The 26,137-nt window shown below is 32.2% G+C and overlaps 1 protein-coding gene across 1 annotated transcript; it reads left to right on the forward strand.

Moving 5' to 3' along the window:
- The first annotated feature begins 331 nt into the window (after positions 1 to 331).
- Positions 332 to 15,986, forward strand: LOC133199154 (ficolin-2-like). Its single transcript, XM_061335019.1, has 5 exons — positions 332 to 450; positions 12,252 to 12,391; positions 12,564 to 12,660; positions 13,539 to 13,706; positions 15,633 to 15,986. The coding sequence occupies exons 2-5, from the start codon at positions 12,365 to 12,367 to the stop codon at positions 15,884 to 15,886; spliced, it is 546 nt and encodes a 181-aa protein (XP_061191003.1). The 5' UTR covers positions 332 to 450; positions 12,252 to 12,364; the 3' UTR covers positions 15,887 to 15,986.
- The last annotated feature ends 10,151 nt before the right edge of the window (positions 15,987 to 26,137 follow it).

Below are 26,137 nucleotides of genomic sequence, written 5' to 3' on the forward strand. Positions count from 1 at the left end.
CTACACATTATAGCTCAGAAATTTAACGGCAGCTAACATGAACAATTTTAAATTGTATTGGATATTATTTTATGAAGCAATGTCAGTATTACAAATTAACGACTTAACATTTTAGCCGGACTGTAACTAGAAATGGATTTTATTATTGTACATAAGGAAATGTAATACTTCCGGCTCAGCAGGTACTTAAACTTGAGAAAATATTAAAATTAACACTTACGAGAAGACGAGGAGAAAGTTTAATCATGGCAATAGTATGGACAACTTTGTTAGTGTCCAGCTTGGTATTCAAAAGTTCCCAGTACATTTATGAGAATGATAAAGATGGCTGCAACGGTCATGAAAAAAATACTGGATCAATTTCTTCATTTCTGACCGAGCTGAGAAAGATTCAGCGTGACGTAGATCAACTACGGCGGGAAAACATTGTTATCAGGAATTTGCTGAAATGTATGTATTGTAGAATCACTTTATTTCCATTTAGAGGTAAATGTTGGCACAAATTGTCGCCCCTGCAAATTATGTCATATATGAACGTATTATTGTAACTTTTGTATATATTACTGTTTGAAAATTTATGTGCATATTTGCATGGCACATATTCTGCCCATCTGTATAAAATGTATTCCCAAGAAAAACACATATCTGTACACCTTAAATCTAACTGTCTCTTGCTGCAATCATTGTCGTCTTCATCAATGATGATACGTTTGAAATTATTGCTATTATTGAACTCATACAATGATTGGTTGTTTGTAACTGCTTAATCGAAAATATTTCATTCAAAATTGTTGCAAAAACTGATTTTTTAGAAATATAATCATTATATTAACTTCAGACACCTCGACATAATTTACGTCATTGTAAAATAAAAATTAGATAAAAGATAAAATGCAAAATGTGAATATAACAGTGATCCACTCATAAATGCAATAATAAACCAAATTGTGAATAAGGCAAAAACAGGGATCGCAGCAGAGGGGAATGATTGAATTGGAATTGATTGCATAGGAGGAGTAAGTATCCCTTGTCGACTGGTGACGCCCCTTGTGAGCCCTACGTATCGATCAGTTAGACGAAGTACACTGAAAGCATATTTAAGAAACATAATTAAATACGATTCAACGAAAGGTCCTGTATTCAATGAAATCCATCATCTCGAGCGCATAATTTGCAAAAAAAATATTAATTTAAGGAGGTTGTCGAAATTGATTAAGCCTCAACTTATTCGCAGTATCTTGTCTTGTTTTAAAATTTAATCATATTTAGATCATGTTTTTGCATACCGAATTAGTTGCGAGACATAACTATACACAGAACTATCCTAATGAAAATTAATTTATGTAAATAGTCAATTCGCTCCAAAGTTCTCCTTTTAAAACAAGAGGCCCAAGGGCCTTAACGGTCACCTGAGTATAATACAACAATTTAGAAGTTAAATACACTGACAGATGAAGCTTTTTTGCCCTAAAGCAAGAGAAGTAGGAAGATCAGGATCAACAAAATAATTAGTCTAGTATTCAGTATCAACTCATAAATTAAGTTCTAATCTGTGCTCCACTTAACACTATCACCATGCAGACTATTAACAAACTATTAGTGCTTCTGTACTATTTTTAAACCCATATTAAGACCTCTAGCATTGACCTCTCTTATGGTCTTTGAAGAACTTTTAATAAGATAAATTATTTTTGTCTCATTTTTATTTATCTATTACTTACAGGTCTACCTGATTATTAAAACTAAGAAAATACTTTTTGAATTATATGATAAACATTCTTGCATAATTATTTTATTCTATTTACCTTTCAAATACATTACTTACAGTGATTAATTATCAAAAGTGAACGGAAAAGGGGAATAACTTCTCTCAGTAGAATACAAATTAATAGAGCCCTGCCCAGGACTAGAATGCTTAGACAAATGGTCCAGATGTTCAAAAATCTGGTAGAAATACGCTTACTTATATCATTTAAACTTTTACTCAGTTTTCTTCCGATATGCCCAGAAGCAGAGAAGAATTTCACAGGTACAATGCATTTTCACTACAGATTCAACAAAGCCTTACCCTAACACCAGAACCCAAGACCAAGGGTCAAGAAATTTACAGATTTGGAAGAGTTACCCTCATCATCATAACTATGGACTTCGAAGAATTAACACTTTTCCACTATATTATCAAAAGCCCCCCCCCCCCCTTCGTTATGCCAGAACCCCTGACCCTAGGACCACAAGATTTAAAAATTCTGTTCGAAGCTCCCATTTTCATCATAGCTAAGCAATTTATTTATCAGCTCAATGCTAAGGAGCAGACAGGATCAATTAATGATTAATTAATAGAATTAATGCTTTTTCACTATATAATCAATAGAGCCCCCCCCCTCTTCCTCAAGAGCCCCAAAAACTGAAGCCACATATTTAAAAATTTTGGAAGAAGCATCCTTGCCTATCATAATCATGCACTTAGTTTGTTTAAATAATCTCCAGTAGCAGAGAAGATTTTCAAAGAATCAATGCATTTTCACTATATAATCAATAGAGCCCCGCCCTAACACCAGAACCCCTGACCCTCGGGCCATGAAATTCAAAATTTTTGAAAAGGCACTTTTGCTCATCATAACTATGTACTTAGTTACTTTATTTAATACCCAGGAGCAGAGAAGAAGATTTTCAAAGAATTTATGCTTTTTCACTATATAATCTATAGAGCCCCGCCCTAACAAAAGAACCCCTGACCCAGGGGCCATGAATTTCACAATTTTGGAACAGGCACTCTTGCTCTTCATAACTATGTACTTAGTTACTTTATTTAATACCCAGGAGCAGAGAAGAAGATTTTCAAAGAAATAATGCACTTTCACTACATGATGTATATAGCCCCACCCTGGGGCCAGAACCCCTGACCCTGGGGCCATGAATTTCACAATTTTGGAACAGGCACTCTTGCTCATCATAACTATGTACTTAGTTACTTTTTTTAATACCCAGGAGCACAGAAGAAAATTTTCAAAGAATTAATGCATTTTCACTATATAATCAATAGAGCCCCGCCCTAACACCAGAACCCCTGACCCTGGGGCCATGAATTTCACAATTTTGGAAGAGGCACTCTTGCTCTTCATAACTATGTACTTAGTTACTTTATTTAATACCCAGGAGCAGAGAAGAAGATTTTCAAAGAAATAATGCACTTTCACTATATGATGTATATAGCCCCACCCTGGGGCCAGAACCCCTGACCCTGGGGCCATGAATTTCACAATTTCTGAAGAGGACTTCTTGCTCATCATAACTATGTACTTAGTTACTTTTTTTAATACCCAGGAGCACAGAAGAAAATTTTCAAAGAGTTAATGCATTTTCACTATATAATCTATAGAGCCCCGCCCTAACACCAGAACCCCTGACCCTGGGGCCATGAATTTCACAATTTTGGAAGAGGTACTCTTGCTCTTCATAACTATGTACTTAGTTACTTTATTTAATACCCAGGAGCAGAGAAGAAGATTTTCAAAGAAATAATGCACTTTCACTACATGATGTATATAGCCCCACCCTGGGGCCAGAACCCCTGACCCTGGGGCCATGAATTTCACAATTTCTGAAGAGGACTTCTTGCTCATCATAACTATGTACTTAGTTACTTTATCTAATACCCAGGAGCACCGAAGAAGATTTTCAAAGAATTAATGCATTTTCACTATATAATCAATAGAGCCCCGCCCTAACACCAGAACCCCTGACCCTGGGGCCATGAATTTCACAATTTTGGTAGAGGGCTCAATGCTTGTTACAATGATGCCAGCAGTTTGACTGCTTGATGTCCTGGAGTAAAGAAGAAGATTTTTAAAGATTGCATTATTTTTGGTGGTTTTAGCCCCAACCCTCAGGCCCCAGGGGGGCAGGGACCATGAAATTCACAATTTTTGTTCCCCTTCACCCATAGATGCTATATGCCAAATTTGGTTGAAATTGGTTAAGCGGTTTCAGAGAAGAAGCTAAAAATGTTCAAATGTTAACACACGACGCACGACGCACGCCGACGGACGAGAACGGATAGCAATAGGTCACCTGAGTGACTCAGGTGACCTAATAAAATCGATATTCGATATATAAATTTCTCAGATAAAGTCGTTTTCCAGAAGTGCTTGATTTTGATTACTTTTGCCTGAATGGATTATAATTTCAAAACGCTCTATATGCATCGGTTTGAGACATTATGAATAAAAAAGACAATGTATATAGAATTTTGGCGCACTAATATGTAATAGAGTGTTAATTCTGAACTTCTCAATTCAACAGACACGCATGAAATTTCACTATTGACTGGGACACATAGATATATGTTCAAATCCACAGTTTGTAAATGACATATAAGACTTATTCAAAGTGTGAAGTACATGTATATAACAAAAAGAGCCAAAGAAATACATTAGCCCAAAATTTTCTCCAATTTACATTATGTGTTGGGAAGAGAGCCACAAATTGCAACAGAAATGAAGGATGTTTTAATAAATAATTTTTGAAGACATATTCATATTTTTCATACCTGCGATATTACTCCATTTGTAGCTCTGCCTTCGAGAATTAAAAGTGGCTATTGTATGGTGATTCAATTTGTAGTCCTGACTACAGGACAAAGCAATAGTTATTATCTACATTTTTATGTATCCCAATAGATTCGATATACTAGATCTCATTGTTCTGTTTACAATAAATTTCTAAATCAAAGCAGCCACTGAAATGTAAGATAATGTTTCAATGGTGTCAAAATTCTTGTTTAAAGTCAATATTTCGGAAATTCGCACTGTCACAGTAGCTCAGTCGGTAGAACGTTCGTTTTGTAATCAGGAGGTCATGGGTTCGAACTCCGACCACACTTGACCTAAGTCGATAAAAATAAGTAGCAACTGTTCCTTCGCCAAGCGCTTGACACTTTGAAGTAAAAAAGACCTTAAAAGCAGTTTTCAGGGTTTTGTGAAAGTTCTGCTCAGAATTTGCTTTTTTTTTTGGACCTAAAGCATGATTACTTTTACTTCGGGTACAAGGCATAGCAGTACCTGTTGAACGTTGATTCAATTAGTAGACCTGGTTACAAGATTTGGAATTAGCTTTTATATGTTCATTTTCGTTCAACTAAAATTCTCACTTTCTTTTTTTATTACTTTTTTATATCGAGATATTAAGCTCAGGTATGGATCTTTGTAATCTTGTCCTGTGCTTTGTTTTCTTATATTCATATAAAAAATCAATATAATAAAATTATATGCCATTGAACACTTTAAATTGCAATACATGTTTGGGATATTTGGGATCCTATTGAGGTGAATAACAGTTTCAAACCAATTTATGATGGTCTGCACTCAGTATTTATTTGGTTTAAGTCCCTATTCTAATAAATAAAGATCTTTGTCATGAACCAGCAGCTCAGCATCCAAATTATACACTTTATCATCATTTTGTCAGGTGTGTCTGGCCATGCTGAAACAGGGTGTTTCATAATATATGTTACATTTTGAATCATTTTGAATCTTCAATTTGATTGGATATTGGCGACATGTATTGAAAAAAACGCTTTACTATTCAGATACTGATAAGTTGAGACCATTTCGAAAAATATTCTAATTATGACATCGGCATTTATGTCACAATTAATCATTGTAATGCCATGATTTCCTTGACTTTTTCACATGGAACAAAAATGCAGTATTTGATGTTTAAGATGATGTAAAGTTTGTACTAGAAATATGATAGGTAAGAAAAATGATTAGATTTAAAAATGTAACATATATTATGAAACACCTTGTACTTACATGTAGTACATGAAATATGGAGATAACAAACAGTAATCTAGTCTATTCAAACAATTCAAATCAGGAGCAGGGCAAACACGGACTTCTAAACATCAGAGATGGGATCAAGTGATCAAGGAGGAGTAAGCATCCACTGCCGACCGGTCACACCCGCCGCATGCTCATTGTCATGATCGAAAAAACGAAGAAATCCGTAGACAATTCAATGTGTAAATAATGGCCCAACAATTAGTTTGAAAAACATCACTCAACATTTGATTTAATGACAGGTTGTATTTGCTAACAAGGTCATTGTATCGATCATAGGACTTGCAAAATGAGGACTTCAAACGAGACCGTTGATATTTTTGTTTCATCAACTTGTTTATGAATAGCTTGTCTCATTTTAGAAATTGTTCGTACGCAGAGCATGCTCTTGCGTATTGAATCAACTCTCAAAGACATGAAACCATTTGATAAGAGAATATTACTACATAAGTAAGAAAAGTCGACGATTGAAATGTTAAAGTCATTACGTTTATCATAAAGTTTTGCTAGTTTGATAACCATCAGCGCCTAAATTATCGGACAAAAATGAACAGATGTGTCAGACGTTGTAGTATCTTTTATTTTAAGCTCACTTGGATATATCAAGTCGACATATGAATGGAAGAAGCCATTGTAAATTGATAATACGTCGTCGAATTGTCTAAATGTCGAGTTGACACAGCAAGTGTTTTCTTCTAGTGTATAAGATTTTGAATAAATTATACTTCATATGAATGCAAAATTAGGTCTCTTAATAACGGAGCGCAATTAGTACCATTGGAAGTTTCGAAAAGATTGTCAGAAAACCTGGTCTCCAAAAACTAAATAAAATAAAAATTATAATTTTGTGATATATCTGAATTTTCGTTATAGGAATTACAAGTTCTGTCTCAGTCATGCGTTTGCTTTCTTAATGTTCTAGTGATTTTACATAGTAATTAAGTTTGTATTTAATATTGAGCTATTTAAGCAATGACTTTGGACTGTGATTTGCAGTCTGCGACAATTATAATTATATCTTGACTCTGATAATGTACCGTGTTGATGATTACTATTATATAACACTTATTTCTGGTATATGCTCCAATATCCTTTGGAGTTCTACCCTTTATACTACATCCTAGAATCAGGAATATCGCATTGTGTTAAATTGTAACATAAACTACGCGTACCTCCTTAACAAAAATGCAAAACATCAGTGCATAAAAATATATAGGACTATACTGCACATAAATATTAAACCTTACGTTCACTATCGCAGAAACTAGCGACTTTTCTTAATGCAAAAGATAACGATAATTAACGAACAGTGATTGATCTAAAAAAAAAATCTATACTCTTATAATTGTTACCACATGTTTTGCTCGTCAATTATTTAATAAACACAGGAAGAAACAAGACCTTTCAGTTAAAACTGAAAGGTGGCTTTCAGTGACTTTTCAGTGGCCATTCAGTCACTGAATGGCAGGTGCATTTCAGTGACATTTCAGTTAACTTTCAGCCACAATTCAGTACCTTTCAGTCATTCAGTGGACACATTTCATAATTCAACTACCTTTTCATCGGCATTTTATACGTTTATCAGTGGTTATTCCTTAATATTTTTTTTAAATAAAATCATTCACATTTTTAAATGTGTTTTCTTACTGAAAATAAAATTCAGATAAGTAGAACTGGTAATGGTTAAATGTTCAATCGTCTTTAAATTGTTTACTAAAATGTTAGATTGTGATTATTAACTATAACATTCATGTCTAAATATAATTCTATAAACATAAAGGATTACAATTCAACTGTATACTCATAAAATTCAAGATGATTTTCGAATTTCTAATTTGTTTCATGAAAATTGAGCTGGAAAAAGAAAATTATTCAAATGATGAAAAACAATATTCGTATCAGAATTTAATTAACGCGAATAGAATTGTCTTATTTTTTCTTTCTGTAAAATCTCTAAATCTGTTATGAATATTTTCACAAGCTTATTCAATTTGATATGTTGTTAAATGAATAAACAGAGAGAAAAAATATCGAGGATATTGGTCAAAATGCTCTGAAATAAACAAGAAAAAAGTTCTGTTTTTTTTTTAAGCTCTAAAACAGATTTTTATTATTTTTATATCCATCTATCAGAGTATATAATGATGTTAGTTTTCATGGAAACATCTGGTTATGAAAGAGGAAACAGAATTAATTATATATGCCTTTTATGGAAGAATACTGTAAATTTTGTTTCTTAAGGGAGCCGTTTGGGGTTTTATTATGTGAAAACTACTATAGAGAAACTATTTAATTTTACGCCATATGTACCTTACATTGACTTCAGTATACATGTCAAGTTTAGTGAAAATCTACCGTCTGGTTACTTTTTAGGGACCATCTCAAAATACAGGTACATTTACAAATAGGATTATATAGGAAAATACAATTTTTTTTCGCTTTTCCGAGTATATTATACAAATGCTACTAAAGACTTTTTGCTCAAATTATATTTTTTGATGAGTAATTCTATATTGTACATTTTGTGCAAGAAACACAAATTCTACCGTCTGGTTCCCAGAGGGGGCATCTCAAAATTTCAAAATGCATGATATTTTCCTGTTTTTATGGAGTAGAACTAAACATGACAGATACCACATATTTACATAAAAAATAATAAAATTGATTGTGAAATTCTCAATTTTTTATCTTTAAACTATCAAGAGCATCTATTTAATACTTTTTAATTTATGACATAATTAATGATCCTGCTTAAAGAACTTCGGTTATTCATAACGTCAAAACACACTATTACGACGTCTATCTACCCATTATTTGAAAAATCGCTTAAAACATCAGTTACCGTATCTAAAATTGTAATTAGATTTTTTAACCAGAGATTTCCTAAATTTGTCATTTTTTAAAAATTTTGTGAAAATAGATGTTTTAAATGAGTAAATACGCTTTATTATACTTTGCTGCGCGAAGTATTGCGCAATGAAAACCCCAGTCGGCCCCCTTAATTGTTGAAATCGCATAATATTTTAGCTTCTAAAGGATATCGTTTTAAAATTATTTTAAATAAACAGAATTAATTATTTATGCCTCTTGTGGAAGAACCTTTATATTGTAAATTTTGTTTCTTGATCTATAAAATAGCACGATAATTTAGCATGTTAAAAGATCTCGCTTTAAGAATCTACAACGTTTTCCGAGATGAAGATCCATCTTGAATCATTTCTTTGGAAAAAGAAAAAAAAAAACAGGTGCCCCTCGCCGATAATTGTTATCATCCCCGTAGGAGATGTGTAGTTAATTAGTCAGCCCCAAAAATCCGCGCAATTAACATAAATACAAAATGTATACAAGATGTATACACATTGCCCAGCTTCTTGATACAACAGGTGAACTGGATGTCCCAATTCGATTTCCACAAATTTATTGATTTTAAATCACGAACTAATCAACAAGACGCCCTGGCGAAATGGATAATGTCACGGACTTTCAAGCGGAGGCCACGGTTTGATCCCGGCTTACGGCTATGAGTTTTTTTTCCTTATTTTCACTTTTTTCATTTTTTTATTCGAAAATAGATTAATTTAATACCATTATAATAAGAAAACGTGAAACAAAATTTCTAAGTTAAAAAATAAGCCGATTATTCAATAAAAAGATACAACTGAAAGATAACTGAAAGGCAACTGAAATGTATTTGCCATTCGGTGGACTGAATGGTAACTGAAAGACCACGGAAAAGTCACGGGAAAGGAACTTTTCAGTGACCTTTCAGTGGTCATCCAGTGGGCATTCAGTTACCATTCCGTCGACTGAATGGTGTAATTACATCCTGTGACATGCCCTTTTCTTAAGGTTGTTTAAATTTGTTCTAGATTGTTATATATTACCTATAAAAATCATAAAAATTTTCCAATAAACCCATACCAAAACCACACTTATCCTAATCAAGAATATGGATTTCCTTTAGTAATGATTTCTTTTCTACTGGTTAAGGAAGAAAATTGTTTGAATCACCGAAAGAAATTTGATAGACAAGTTGTACAACAATGTTTATTACAGAAGGTATTCTAGAATAATGTTAACATTGAACAGTACCATTGGTAGTTCAAATATAGGATCTCCCATGATTCCAAAGAGAGTCTGAACACATGATCAACTACATGTCATTGAAAATTGAATGCCAGTTTAAATCATGTTGTTATATAAGGAAAGACATTGGCAACTGCATTAATGAAGATGACACTTTTAGTCTCCTTGACCTTTTAAGAAATTTTCAAAGTCCATATCCAGTTCAATCACGGGAGGCAATTTTGAAATCTTCCATTATTCAGGAAAAGTTGTTAAAGCAAAATATAGATTGAATCCTCCATGTAACTCGGTGATTGTAGCGATGATCTTTTATTTCTGGGTAGCGGAGTAAGGAGTTGCTGCTTAAGTCAAAGGTTCGAATTCCATTGTGGGAAATACAGACATGTCCTTCCTAATAGACCATGCATAAAGTACAGGGGTCCGTTATACAAAAGAACTTACGACTAAGACCGAAAACTTTAAATTGATTGTAAAATTTTGCAAAATAAATGATTTTGTTTAAAATTGCTAGTGTAAAAATATATTACTACATTCCTTTTAAAATTATTAAAAACCATTTTCAATATAACGTTAATTAAAAAGTTCAAACAGAATAAAATTTTGGTCTTAAGCGTAAGTTCTTTTGTAAAACGGGCATTTACAATAATTAACATTGTACAAGTCTAAAATTATTGCCTTCCTCCAATAATTGTTGGCTCCTAGCAGGAGTAAATCATTCCAGAATGGAAGTAAATCAAACAGACAGACAATCAAAAAACGATACAACACACAAAAACAGTCGTTACAATTGTAAATACCGTTATTAAATTACAGAAAAAGGGCTCACCTAAACAAAAGTGATCTAATGGATCATTAACTTTATTTTTTCGCCGAAATCCAAAAGAAAAAGATCAGAATTTTCATTATAGTTAATGCTTTTTTTATTGATGACGTATAACGTATGTACTATAGGCTCGCATACGATTTGTGATAAAGGCGTTTAAAGACCAAATTCCAAAATATCTATATTTACAAAACTCAACAACTTTAATTGCTTAAAGAACATCATATTAACCTTAATAGCTGATGGATAATAATTGAATACATGTAGCCTTATAATTCCAATCTTAATTTTATTTTTCAATATCTTGTGTTTAAATTTGACTAGAACAAATTCAAGAAAAAAGTTTACATATCGATCCATCTCTCAATCAAAACTTCTTTCTTGGCCTAGCTTTTTTGTATAAAAATGAAATTAATCATTTCTTCTAGTCTTTTTACGCTAAACTATTACAAAAACTTGAAACTTTAAATTAAAAAAAACAAAACAAAACAAAACCGAAGACACACAGGACTGACACATGGGTATATTATGTCAGAACACGAATGGTTAATTGTTATTAAACTTTCCGATGTCTTATTATCGCGTTCCTAAAGTAAACAAATTAGTTCAGTAATCGGTAGCCCTGACAGAAAAGAGAAACACACCTTTTTGCCTCAGTAGCATCAAGTTCATAATTCTACATCATATATTTTCCGTCCCAGCTTTGAACAAACCAGAGCAAATAAAGTTGTCGTCGATATGCTACTTTCGTTTTAGAGAGTTTTGTCGTTAATGTCAAGGACGAATTCTTCTAAAGTATTCTGGTATAATTTACGATATTTGCTAAATTAATCGATATTCGAAGAGTTTTTAAAAGCATGTTCTATTGAATGCTTTGACAAATAAAGTTGAAATTTGATCGATGTTCGTCTCGATTACGTTCCGTTTCCACATTGAGGCATAATGTATTCCTACGCTGTACGGAAGTAACATATTATATGGAGGCTTCAAAGAAAAATTATTTCAAAAATAAATTATTCCTACACTATACAGAAATAACGGATAGTATGGAGGCTTCAAGGAGAAATTATTTTAAAATGTTGTAATCGGAATAATAAGAAATAAACCTTTTTTTCCAGAATTTATCGATGCTTAAACTCATGTCTTTGTACTCACAAACTTTACATTATAACAAGCTCGTTTATGTTATGAACCTTTCATGACATAGTAATGAATTTCTCTGTTGAATCTGTGTCTATACAGTGAAAAACGTGCATTATCCAAACAATGTTACGCACGGGAAATAGCTGTAAATATTTTTTTAAAAATCTAACAAACAAAGAGGTATGTATATTGAAAATCATTGAGTTGCTATTGGATTGTTTTGATTACAATAGTGAAGAATATTGTTTTCTATCACTTGGGTTTTACTTCTATGATAAAAAAGGATATGCCCGTGAAATCCAGAAGCCAAACTCTTTTTCTTTTCCAGTTATTATTATCATTCTATCTTTATTATATAGGTTCCAAAAGAAATATAGATTGTGAGGAGGTATATGTAAGCGGACGAAAAAAGTCTGGTGTTTATAGAATTAAACCCTTTTGTAACGAGATCCAGGTAGACGTGTACTGTGATATGGTGACAAAGGGCGGAGGGTGGACAGTAAGATCATATTCTCTCTCTCTGTTTTTCTCTCTGATCATATTCTCTCTCTCTATTTTTAAGTGCCTGTAGTATTCTCATATGAAATAAAAAAGGGACAATGATTCTCATTTCAATATATTAAAGATAAACTATATCTATAGGACTTAAACGCTATTTTTTATTTCTGTAGGCAATCCAGAAGCGGTTGAGTGGAGCTGTCAGTTTTAACAGAACGTGGGCGGAGTACAAAAGAGGTTTCGGGAACCCTCATGACTCATATTGGATTGGTAGATACTTATTGACATCTGTGAAAAGCTTATGCTTTTTTCATTGTTATGTTTATTTGTATGCATATATTGATATGTCAAGGAATACACTTTTATTTAGTTATGTTAAAGAACAAGGTACAGTTTCAATACAAATCAGCATTTTTCTTTCATATGAAAATGATTTAAGAAATTAAAACTCATCGTTTCAAAATCATTGGAATTCCATGCAGTAAGAATATACAAATCGATATGACCTCCAAAATGCTAATTATGACGTCATGAACTTGTGCATTTTCCCGTATTTTGCTAAAAGTTGCAGAAGACTTCAATTTTCAGTGGAATTTTATTTCAGACAATATAAAGCACATGCATCGCTCACAAAGATTTTGAGATGTTATAATTTCTAAAGGATTTTCAACAACATATCTGAAAATTGAAAGACGGCTGTGGAGACTTTTTTTCGTAAGGGAAATGATCCCTAAAATGTGCCAGTTTGAGTTTTTTCTGTTTAAAACTCAGAAATACACCTAATTATTAATGATGTCATATTTCCAGAATGACCCTTCTTCATGCAACATTATTTTATGATTTTTCACATCCATATACTCAACTCACATTTACGCCAATTTTATAACTTTTTACAAACATTAAATTTTAAGTCCAAACCGTATCTTCTTCTTAACATTATCACAATTCATATTTATCGTATCAACCCCCCACCTTCCCCCTCCCCTCCCCCCCCCCCAAAAAAAAATAATAATACCTTACACATTTTTTTCACTCACTTTTTGTGAAAGTTGTTTTGTTTTATTTGGTAGCGTTACCTTACAAAAATCCTGAAATAAACATATTTTGCTGAATTATTCCTCCATGTAACCCTCGATGATATTTTGAAGGAAATGACGTGATTCACAAGCTGACAAAGGGAAGGAACTCTTCCCTCTACGTCTCTATTAGATTACGAGATGGCAATACCTTGTATGAACTTTATCATCAGTTTTCCATTTCTGATGAAGCTGACAACTACACAATCTTCCTTGGAGGACCAGTTGCTGGCACCTTAGGTACATACTAAGTTAAATATGTGACTATCAAAGTGCAGAGAGAGAGAGAGAGAGAGAGAGAGAGAGAGTAAAAATTAGATAAGCAAATTGTTAAAATAGATCGTTCACAATTTTAACCGGCAGAGTGCATGTGATTTCAGTGGGTATTTTTTTTTTTTTGTGAAACGACAATATTTAATAGATGTTGACTCCTCATAGGCACGTTTGTTTCAGTAGAAGTCGAGCCGGTGCTTGAAAATCAAGAGCCGTATTATTAAAAAATAAAACAAAAATATCAAAAAATTTCAGAACACCCCAAAAGAGATATTACATGCGCAAGTTATGGTTTTTAAGTGAATTATTTGCTAAGTCTCTGTTTCTATACAATCAAATTTGATATTCCGAATCATCTTTTACACTTTGACTACAAAGGATTTGAATAAGAATTTTATACCTGGTTGTTTGGTATTTAAGAAAAGCCAGTTCTAAGAAAAATTAGATCGACATTACAAGGAAAGTCCATCTTCTGTTCAGCAGCCTATAGGAGAGTTATATTTACATCACCTTTTAGTGTTTTGTGGGAAATTTCCGGGTATATCGAATTTTAAAAAAAGCCAGATGATAACATTATTATTAATGAGTTGGTTGGATTGATTTGTCAAAAGTCTCCATAAATAAAAAAAGATTTTTTTTCTTGTTTCTTCTTATCGTTTGTTTAGAAATTATGCAACCCCCTTTGTATGCACTATAAAACAGCGAATGACATAGAAAAGTATTTGCCAACAAAGTAATGGTTACAGAGAGTACTTGATTGTAAAATATTGTCCTTTTAGAAAAATTAACATGTCTTTTTTTTAAAACGTAGTTTAATTTTAAACCAAAAAAAAAAACTTTGAAAATATAATGCATCGTTATATTCTGAGTTGGCTGCAAGGAAAAAAATGATCATGATAACATGAAATAATATATGATGAATTAAACTATAACGATTATATAGCACGTATGACATTTAACTTTGTAACTTGCACGAACACATATTTGTATACGTACATATTGTACACAAATGCTCATATGTGTATGATAAAAGGATCAACACTGGTCAATTAACCCGGGCTAGTCTTTAATAGGTCTTAGTCTTGCTTTGCGATATTATTACTTTCACACCCCTTGCTTTTAAAGAAAACATACCATGATACAAAAATTATCTGACAAATAACAAGTGTGCAGAGTGTGCATTTTATTTGTATACACGTGATTGAAATACATCATACTGTAGTGGGCTTAAAAATATATTGAGGCCATAACTTACATAATGCTGAATTATATATAATGTGTTGTCAAAAATGTGTGTTCATATAGGCTTATGAAATTGGCATTCAATCAATACCTATTTGCCTTGTTTCCTCAGCCAACAAAGCAACTACATCGATTAGAAAAACAATGCAACGTTCTTTATACTAAATCTTCTTCCGTAAGGATAGCAAGTTTGTAATTTATATTCCTAAATGACACATGATGTTACCCTTTTTTATATTTTGAATCTAATAAGTATTTCCCATGCTTTAAACGACTGGTTGTCGTACGAATTTATCGTGCGAGATACAGCGATAAGATAAATTACCGAAACGCGGGGTGATTCCGAATACCCAAAATGACTGTACGAAATTTATTAGCCAATTTTTTTTATTATATATACTTCACAAACAGTTAAAGCGTTTCTTTAAAAAATATTCAAACATTGTTTTCATAACGTAAAGCTCAATAATTTTATATAAAAACAAAGATAATAAAGGACCGTGAAGGAATACTTCATGTAATTTCAAAGTTCCTAGAATCTGCTTGAACTTTTGTGTTATAAATGCATGATTAATTATAACAATTTGAATTTGACTACTATAGTGATGTGAATTTAGTACTTATGCAATAAGATTTTCTTTAATTCTACAGGTGACGGCATGTTTAACACTGGTAATTCTAATGCTGATCTGTCTGGGATGTACTTTAGTACACCAGACAGAGACAACGACAGGTATACTGGTAACTGTGCTGCTTACTTTGGAGGAGGGTGGTGGTATAACTTCTGTCACCTCGCTTATCTCAATGGTCCTTGGTTCTCGTCAGCCTGGCGCAATCCTTGGTCTCCTATAGTTACATCCGGAACATATGTGACGGAGACAATGATGATGATTAAGCCTAATTAAGTGTCTGGGTTTTTTTTTCTTTTTTTAAATTATTTTTGTGAAATACATACTAAAATATATATTAAAAAATGCTGTTTATTGAAAAATGTAGAAATATGTAAAGCCCTGTTTAGATATTCATATGCTACATGTAAATGATGGAAGTTTTGATAATATTGCCTTCATAAGGATATTGTAGATATCTTATTATAAATGTAATGATGTTTTTATTCTAATAATAAAATGATAAAATTCTTAAGAATAGTTTGTGTTAAATCGAACAGCCAGTGAGAGGTATTTAGTGTAAATGTAATAATCTCACTAACAAAAAATGGCATTAATATTTAAACTTGGAGAGTAAAAAAACTTAAGGATTATAGAAGAAGTTGGGAATAATGCGACCGTCTGTCAGTCAACAACGTACCAAACGATTGTTAACTGGGGTTTCATTACAATAAACGAAGAATAAATACAACAATAAAAATTGTCAAATTTTCGGAACGACCTGTTCCTTGCTCAGAACAAAGAAAAAAGTTAAGAAGTCATAAAAACAAAGGAAACAGAGAAAGTAAAACAACTAGCACTACTACTAAACTACCATACGCTTAATATTTACAGTGTTTCATGTTTAATTTGAAGTTTATAAACAGTTGTGAAGAAAGAGATGTGTCAGACTCTGTGGTATCTTTTATCTCAAGCTCAGCGGGATATATCGTGTTGACATAAGAATGAAAATACCCATTGTTAATTGACTATACGTCGTCGATATATCTAAAACGTCGAGTTGAAGGCCTCAGCAAATGTTTTCTTCTTTTCTCGTAAAAGATTTTGAACAAATTCTGCTTCATAGGAATACTAAACTCTCTGCAAAGAAATAAAAGTAACCGTATCTCTTGGTAAGGAACAATTATCCTTGGTCTTTTGTATGTTTTGTAATAATTTCGCATGGAACTCTGGTAGCATAGGAATTCTGGAAATTTCTTAATTTCTCATTTTTTTAAAACGAGGTAAATTATTGATTAACAAGTTGATTAAACAAGAATATCAGCAGTCTCGTTTAAAGGCTTCATTTCGTTTTATGGTCGATACAATGACCGTGTCAGCAAATGCAATTTGAGTCAAAATCTGACGGACGCTTTCATACTAATTGTTAGGCCATTATTTTCACACTGAATTGTCGACGGATTTTTCTGTTATTTCCCGATCATGACAAGGAGCACACGGCGGTAGTGACCGGTCGGCAGGGGATTGTCACTCCTCCATGGCATGTGTCCTTCATCCCCTTAAGTCACTGATCGCAATGCATCTGTTGACATGACGTCATCATCGTAAAATTTGAGGTATTTTATTTGAAGAAGTGATTGTTTCATAGTGAAAATGCATTTTATTAACAAACAGAATATTATTTACAGACGTTTAATTAGACAATTAGTTCCTTTACTTAATATTCATTAAATTTCATAATTAATGTTTAACCGAAAATTGTATTAAATTTAATATCCCCTGATTTGTGTAAAGGAATGGCAAGTTTTACACCGAGGTGCCTCAATACATCACCTTAGTACAAGGGCATACACTTTGTAGATCTTGACCATTTTTTAAATACAGATAGAAGAAGTGTTCCTTATCTTGAAAAGTGTTGCTGCTTTTGTGAAATCGAGAACATTACTTAATAAACATATAACATACTTTGCAAAGGTTACGCATTTTTCAGGTGAAGTCCCATTGCTGGAGAATTAAACTAAATGCATTCCAAAATCAAAACAGAAAATCTTTTTTTCTGTTTTAGGCATTTTGCCCTTAGGTATTGACAAAATCTAACAAAAAACACAGTTTTATAAGATATTTATTGTAAAGATTGTGAAAAATCAGCATTTTTCTAATAGAATTATGATCTAGTGTCACAAACAAATTGAAATGTAAATATATAGAGGAAATATTGACAATTTAGCAAGATTTTACGGGGTAAATTTCCCCCAAAAGAAAATCACTGATTCACATCTTAAAGATAGCAAAAATCTACAGGGTAAATTTCCTCTCAAAAATGACATTGATACAGTTTACCTACAGTATTTCAAAGCAAAAGAAACCATCTTTTAGATAGCAAGACTTTACGGGGTAAATTTCTCCCCAAGGAATATCACTGATAAAGTATTCACTCTCTCATAAAAGCGAACATTACACTTCGAAAATCGCAGAACTCTACAGGGTAAATTTCCTCTCAAAAATGACATTCAGTTTATATACAGTGTTTGAAAGCAAAAGCAACCATCTTGATAATAGCAAGACTTTACGGGGTAAATTTCCCCCGAAAGAAAATCACTAAACAGTATTTATGATTCGCAAACATCCTGAAGATGGCAAAACTCTTCAGGGTAATTTTTCTCTAAAAAAAGACATTGATGCAGTTTATACACCGTATTGCAAAACAAAAACATCCATCTTTTAGATAGCAAGTCTTTACGGTGTAATTTTCCCCTCAAAGAATATCATTGATACAGAATTTATGCTTCACAATATCTTGGCGGTAACAAAAATCTACAGGGTAAATTTCCTTTCAAAAAATATTATTGATACAGTTTATATTATACGTAGAAAAAGCAAACATTACACTTAAAAAAGCAAGTATCTACGGAGTAAATTTTCCCTCAAAAAGCATCAAAGATACATTATATATTATATTGAAAGCATGAACAAACATTACAACTTGATGATAACAGGACTTTAGGGAGTAACCCCCCCACCCCCCACCCCCCAAGAATATCACTGATACAGTTTATATTATTCACAGAAAAAACAAACATTACGTACATATTTAAAACAATAGAACCTTACAAGGTAAATTTCCTCTCTTAAAATAATTTGATACAGAACTTACTTTTTACAGAAAAAGCATACATTACATCTGTACATCTTGATGACAAAAAGACTCTCTGGGGTAAATTTCATCTTAAAGAATATCAATAATAAAATATATTATTCAAAGCACGAACAATATTACAACTTGATGATGGCAAGTTTCGATCTATGGGGTAAATTCCCCCTCCCCCCCCCCCCCAATATATCTCAATGATAAAGTATACATTTTTCACAGGAAATGCAAACGAGGTCCTTAGACAAAAAGTCCTATTTAAAAAAGGAAATACAAACTTAAAATCTTGATGCTAGCAACACTCTACGGGATTAATTTACCCTCAAAGAATATCAATGTCGCAGTGTATTTTATAAAAAGCAAAATCAACAAACATTACATCTTGATGATAGGAAGACTCTACAAGTACCCCCTCCCCATCTTAACTAAAAATTTTCGGAGTTAATTTCCTCAGTATCTGACAAACTGTTCCGTTATATCGAGATTATGTAGTTACTTTTTTTTTATTTATTTATTTATTTTTTATCAAACTAGTTTACAGTATCTTCATCTCGTTGACATATTTTCAAACTAAGAAATAGAGTATCAATTTTCTCTCAAAATCTTAGATATTTTTTTTTTAATTCGGTACTTTTTATTAAAACCAATGCAGAAATCAATGTTACAAAGTAAATGTCTACAAATTTTGCTACATTTTTTTTTTTTTAAAAATTGCATATAATTCACATTTAGAGTTAATTTTAACGGTTACTTTTCAATTATTTTGCAGATTTGATGACCCCCTGCATTTTTATCAAACCGATACACACCCTATTACCAACATTTCTCCACTTGATAATTTTCTTCTTAAAATTTTACGTCTCTGATATTTTATCTTTCAAGCAAAAAATAACTTAAAAACGTACATGTACTACACGGACGCTTTGCATTTTTTTTATTTTGTTAGTATCACTAAAAACTTTCAAAATGATGATTTGCTAATCCTTATAATTTTGTTAAAACCTCCAAAATCGTTCCAACGGTAATTTCTTGTTATATAATAAAATATCAAGGAAAGGAAATACAATATTACTTCTCCCTGATTTAAAAATGAAACATAGGAAAAAAATTAATGACATAAAATTTTAGGATAATGAATGTATAATTTTTATATTACAAACGATGTTTCTAACTAAATACCATGCAAGCTGGAAAAACTTAATATTAAGGTTAACATAATATTATATCTTATAAATATGAAAAAGACTGAAGCTTCCCGCATCTTTCTTTCCCTGTTAAAGGAATAAGATTTTCTTTTGTCTCCCGTTATTCTTTCTTTATTTAAACAGCGTCCTATCTCTGACCGAAGTTCCATTTCTATGCTTTTCTACTGGCTGATGCAACAGACAAATTGCAGATTGCATTTTCCAAAGGAAATCTGGCAACCATATTCTGAATCAATCCAAAATCCACCTAGGGATGAAATTTTAAGACTCGTAAATCACCTCATCATATAGTTTTTTCAATTTACTTCAATTTTCCAAACCCTTAGGGAATTTTATATGATTTCATGACAGGCATGACGGATTTAATATTGCGCTCAAGAGTAGCAGGTGCCTGCTCCGAATTTTTGTAAAACAATCTATCTGTTTATTTGGTATGGAAATTTCATCCAGTATTCTAAAGACCCCCCCTCCCCCGACAACACATATATACACATACATTGAAATGCTTCTTTTGAGATTTATGCTTATTTGTGATATGAGCTAATATTAAAAGATTATCAAAACAGTTAAATTCACTTACTATAGTATTTTATTTGTAATAAGAAAAGTTCAGACAGGACATATAATTATATGTATTACTGATGCCCTCTAGGTCCATCATGAAAGTTTTATTTAAGGGGACTGCGAGAGGTAATTGAGAGCATATAGTTTTACTGCAACCTAAATATTGGTTAAATTGTTTAACATTTCATCTTCAGTTACATGTATTTCACGTAATAAAGGAAGCAACCAAGTTCCGAAATCTTCATGCTAGGCAATGGAATTGTACATCAGGAACAAATTCAAATGCAGATACTGCTTATATATATATATATATATATATATATATATATATATATATATATATATATATATATATATATATATATATAGTGACATATATATAATTGTATATTTACCTTTATTGTTCAAGCTTTGGTCTTGAATTTGTAATTGTTCCATTCAGCACAAAACAGTCACTTTTGTATCAAATCGTCATAAAAGTACACTTTTGAAACAATCCTAAAATACTTGTGTTCAGGAAACTGAGAGGTCATCTAGCCTGGTTTCCTTTCTCTAAATTTCTTAGTGTTCTCTGTGATTTTGGCGTAGATGAGGCAAGGAACAAGGAAAACGGACGCCACGCATATCAATACGGCCAATAATATTTAAATTCCCAACGCACAATCCACCAAGTATGAATGTAGGGTATATCATAGGGAAACGAACAAAATCAACTGTTTTCACAAAAATTAAAATGAACACATTGCTTTCAAGAAAATTATTGAACATATTGAATTGAGGTGATTTGTCCCTCATCATTTTACTGTTTACTTTCCCGCTGCGTGAAGTCCTGTTTATTCAACCCGTTGTTTTGGATAGCATTGCGGCCGTGTCATAAATCTGACCTTAGTTAGGCTGTTATTTCTAAATTTTCCCAGCAGCTAAATCTGTTATCTATCAAACCTAAGAGCATTGGAAGAAATTCTGTGGATATTCTCAGGTGTAGCTTTAGACTGAATTTAATCAAAGTGCAATTAACGCTAATCTTTATATTACCCATGCGAGTGTTGCGAGACAAATGATGTCAGCAGTGTTGAGGGAAGGATCAAAAACTTTTACAGATTGTAAAATTAAAGTTTCAAAACGTAATTTTCAGAGAACAATTTGAGGCCCTATTTTTTTTTTTTTGGGGGGGGGGGCATGATTTCAATATCCTACGGGCTCAATAATAATAATGAATTTATAATGAAGCATATAATTATAGGAAATAAACGAGTTAACAATAAACACATTTAACTGTAACCCTTAATTTGATGGTAGAAGGTATAAATATGTCATAGGTTACTAATTTTACCACATTTCATTGACCACGAAAGTAGTGCAAATTAAAAACACAGTTTTCCCCCCTAAAATATATGTCTAATGATGTATACGGGTGGATTGGACTGAATCTAGGGCATAGAACGGAGGGAGAGTGTGTGGTGAAAAGAATTAAAATTTAAAATATTGAGAAATGTTGCCTTTGAATGCTTAGTAGAAAGGGTGTAAATAGGTCGTGTTTTCCTTCTTCTCAAGGGGTAAGTGAAATATGCATCGTATTGGGTACATGTAACTCGCTGTGTCCTAGAGGGATTTGCACATCATGAATTCTCCTTAGATTCAGAAATATTTAAAGGCTATAAAAAAAATCGCTAAATTCCAAGAAAATTTTAATTAATTATAAATAAAATTGAAATAAATTCCACATGCAAAAATGTAGAAGAATGCGTGGTAGCAAAATAATTAATCATATCAAAGGAAATGAATGCTAAAATTATCAATGACATCCGAAGAATATATTTGTAAAAGTAATTGTTTTCCTGAGATCCACCTCTCCAAGATTCTGCCATCAATTGTCTCAAATCACTCTTAGGGGAATATCAGTGATTAGCGTTAATTGCACTTGTATTGAGTTCAGCTCACAGCTATATCGGACGGGATTTCTTGGGGTGCATAAGCTGCCCTTTTTGAATATGGTGATTTTTTAAGGTCATTGAATTTCATTCCATTATACTAAGTTACTTGTTTTACATGTACTCTTCTGCAATCGCATATGCATAATTCATTCACGTGGAAGTAATTATTGCACTGTTGAAAATGTTTTTTTTTTTTTTTTTTTTTTTTTTTTCTTTTTCAAAATGTAACAAAAATCATGAACAGTTATTCCTTTCCTAAGAAAGTTCATCTATCTATACTGCTACTCCTTTGAGTTAAAAAAGAAAAAAAATAAATTAAAAAAATAGATATTAAAAAAGCAATATTGAAAGAACTTTATTCCGAATTTTAAAAAAAATGATTTATGAGTGCATCATTCTTAACATTAAAAAAGACCCTGTCCATTCTTTGTGTATTTCTTTATATTTTGTAATACCATGCTAAGCACTTCTGCAGGATGGGCGATGCGATATCATTGCCTTTGAGTACTAAAGCATACATGCTGAGCACACATTGCTACTAATTGTTAACTAATGGGTTGAAAATCTGATAGCCATCTATACTTGGCTGCGCGGGTTGTTTGGTATAACGTGGAATAGAGAAAGTCATTGTAAACGATACGTTTTTGAACTAAAATAGAATGACCTTGACTGTGACAATCGCAATTATCTCGGACCTTTCCGGCATAATCGATTGTCGAAAATGTCTACTAAGTAACAATTCCGTTCTTTGAAAATTTTCATAAATAATTCTGCCTATATGTGCAGTGTTTAAATATTCAATTATTAAAATTAATCACAAAAATGTTATAATAAGAAGTTAGATGAGATTAATACTCGAAAACCACTCGGGAATTCCTTTTTTCTTCTTTCTACTTATCAAATGTACGATTGCCGATATGAGCTTGTTTAAAATAATGGTACACGGCCTTTACCATGTATACATAAAGTTTTATTTTTTTTTTATACATGTACATTTCTCTTAATCTGTACATATACGCATGTACATGTATACAAAATATAACGTGTTATAATTTCGGAAAAAGATGTAAAGATAAAAATATAAACAAAAGTAGATAGATTTCGTCACTGTAATTATGGTACATGAAAAAAATCTTATGTTTAAATTTTTTGTCTATCATTCTTTCATTAATTTTTGCACTTGACGTCTGATACTCAGCAAAGAATACAGCTAGGAAAGGTAGACACCGGCATATAGAAAGTAATTATTTTTTTCTTTAATTTTTAAAATGATGTACAATGTATTCGAGTTTTAAAGTCAAGAATACGTTCTATCAATATTGCTTTTCATTAGCTATTTTATAGTTAATTTTTCTCTTTTTCAACCTAAGGTTGTGCCAGTGTAGAAAGATCAACTGAAAAAAAGAATAACTGTTCATAATTTTTTTCACATCTTTGAAACCACATATTTTGTAAAGTAATAATAACTGCCACATGAATAGATGATGCGATTGCAGTAGAGTATATGTAAAATGTCACCAAGTTTTAAGGAGGGCAACCTGTGCTTTTTATAGATCAAGATATGGATGCTGAGAAAATGGAGAAATTATCTTAACTTAGGTCAGTTTTATGACATGGCCGCAATGCTATCCAGTAAGAGGGTTGATTAACATCTGGAATTCACGCAGCGGAAGAGTACACAGTAAAGTAATGATAAATAGATCACTTCAATTTCTCTCTCGCAAGCACCCATTGATAAATTCACTCATTTTCCTTGAAAGCAATGCGTATAGTTTATTTGTCCGTTTCCCTGTAATATACACTACATGATGAATAGTAAGTTGGGAATTTAAATATTATTGGCCGTATTGATATGGCCAGCGTTCATTTGCCTTGTTCCCTGGCTCATCCACGCCAAAGGTCACGCAAATTACTGAAAGGAAACCAGGCTTGATGACCTCTCAGTTTTGTGCACGCAAGTACTTTAAGAGTGTTTCAAAAGTGTACTTTTATCGACGATTCGATACAAAAGAGACTGCTTTGTGGTGGAACTGAAATACAAATTCAAGTCCAAATTTTGAACAATCAAGGTAAATATACAATTTTATATATGTCACGATATATGTATGTTTTAGGAAGTATCTGCATTTGAATTCGTTCCTGATCTACAATTCCAATGCCAAAGCATAAGGATTTCGGAATTTGGTTGCTTTCTTTATTAGTGAAATAACTGAAGCTGAAATGTTAAACACCTTAACCAACAATTAGGTTGTAGTAAAACTACTCTTTCACTTCCCCTTAAAAAAAGTCCATGATGGACCTAGAGGGCATCAGTAATACATGTAATTATATGTCCTGTCTGAACTTTTCTTATTACAAACACAATACTATAGTAAGTCCATTTAACTTTTTTGATTATCTTACGATTTAAACCCATATCACGCATGAGCATCATTCTCAAAAGAAACATTTATAAATGTATGTGTGTATATGAGTGTGTGTTGGGGGATCTTTAGATGAATGCAATTTCCATACAATATAAACAGAAAGACTGTTTTACAAAAATTCGGAGCAGGCACCTGCTGCTCTTGATCTACTCTAGTGCGCAATATTAAACCAGTCATATCTGTCAAGAAATCATATATAAATACCTAAGGCTATGGGAAATTGAAGTCTATGAGACTTAAAATTTTCATCCATAGGGAGACTATGGTTTGGTTCAGAAAATGGTTGCCAGATTGCCTTCGGAAAATGCACTCTACAATATGTCTATTGTATCAGCCAAGAGAAATGCATAGTAGTGACACCTCGGTCAAAGATAGTAAAGGAGGACGCTGTTTAAACAAAGAAATCGTATTTTTTTAACAGAGAAAGAAAAATGCCAGAGGGTTTTTTTTTTATGTTTTTCTATGTTTTTCTATGTTTAGAAGGCATAATATTATGTTAACTTTAATATTTAGCTTTTCCAGCTTGCATGATATTTAGATAAAAGTATTGTTTGTAATATAAAAATAATATAATTCATATTCTTTGATATGAAATTCACCCCGAGTCTTTTTGTCATCAAGATGTAATGTATGCTTTTTTCTGTAAACAATATATACAGCTTTGTTGGGGGGGGGGGGGGTTACCCCGTAAAGTCTTGCTATCACCGAGTTGCAATGTTTTTCATGCTTTGAATAATATATGCTGTATTATTGATACTCTTTGGGGAGGATTTACTCTGTGCATACTTGCTATTTTCAAAGCGTAATGTTTGCTTTTTCTAAGTATGATGTAAACTGTATCAGTAATATTTTTGAGAGGAAATTTACCCCGTAGATTTTACTACCTCCAAGATATTGCGAAGCATAAATTTTGTATCAGTCATATCCTTTGGGGGGAAATTTACCCCCTATAGTCTTGTTATCTAAAAGATGGGTGTTTTTGCTTTGAAACACTGTATATAAACTGTATCAATGTTATTTTTGAGAGGAAATTTACCCTGTAGAGTTCTGCGATTTTCAAAGTGTAATATTCGCTTTTATAAAAGTATTGAATACTGTATTAGTGATACCATCTTTGGGAGGAAATTTACCCCGTAAAGTCTTACTTTCTTTAAGATTGGTGTTTTTCATTTGAATTAATATATGGAAACTGTATCGATGTAATTTTTGAGAGGCAGTTTACCCAGTAGATTTTTGCTATCTTTAAGATGTTGTGAATCAAAAATCTATAT

Source organism: Saccostrea echinata, unplaced genomic scaffold (genome assembly GCF_033153115.1).
Source record: "Saccostrea echinata isolate AGI-Se365-2 ecotype Australia unplaced genomic scaffold, CSIRO_AGI_Sech_v1 ptg000033l, whole genome shotgun sequence".
In the NCBI taxonomy this organism is placed as follows: domain Eukaryota; kingdom Metazoa; phylum Mollusca; class Bivalvia; order Ostreida; family Ostreidae; genus Saccostrea; species Saccostrea echinata.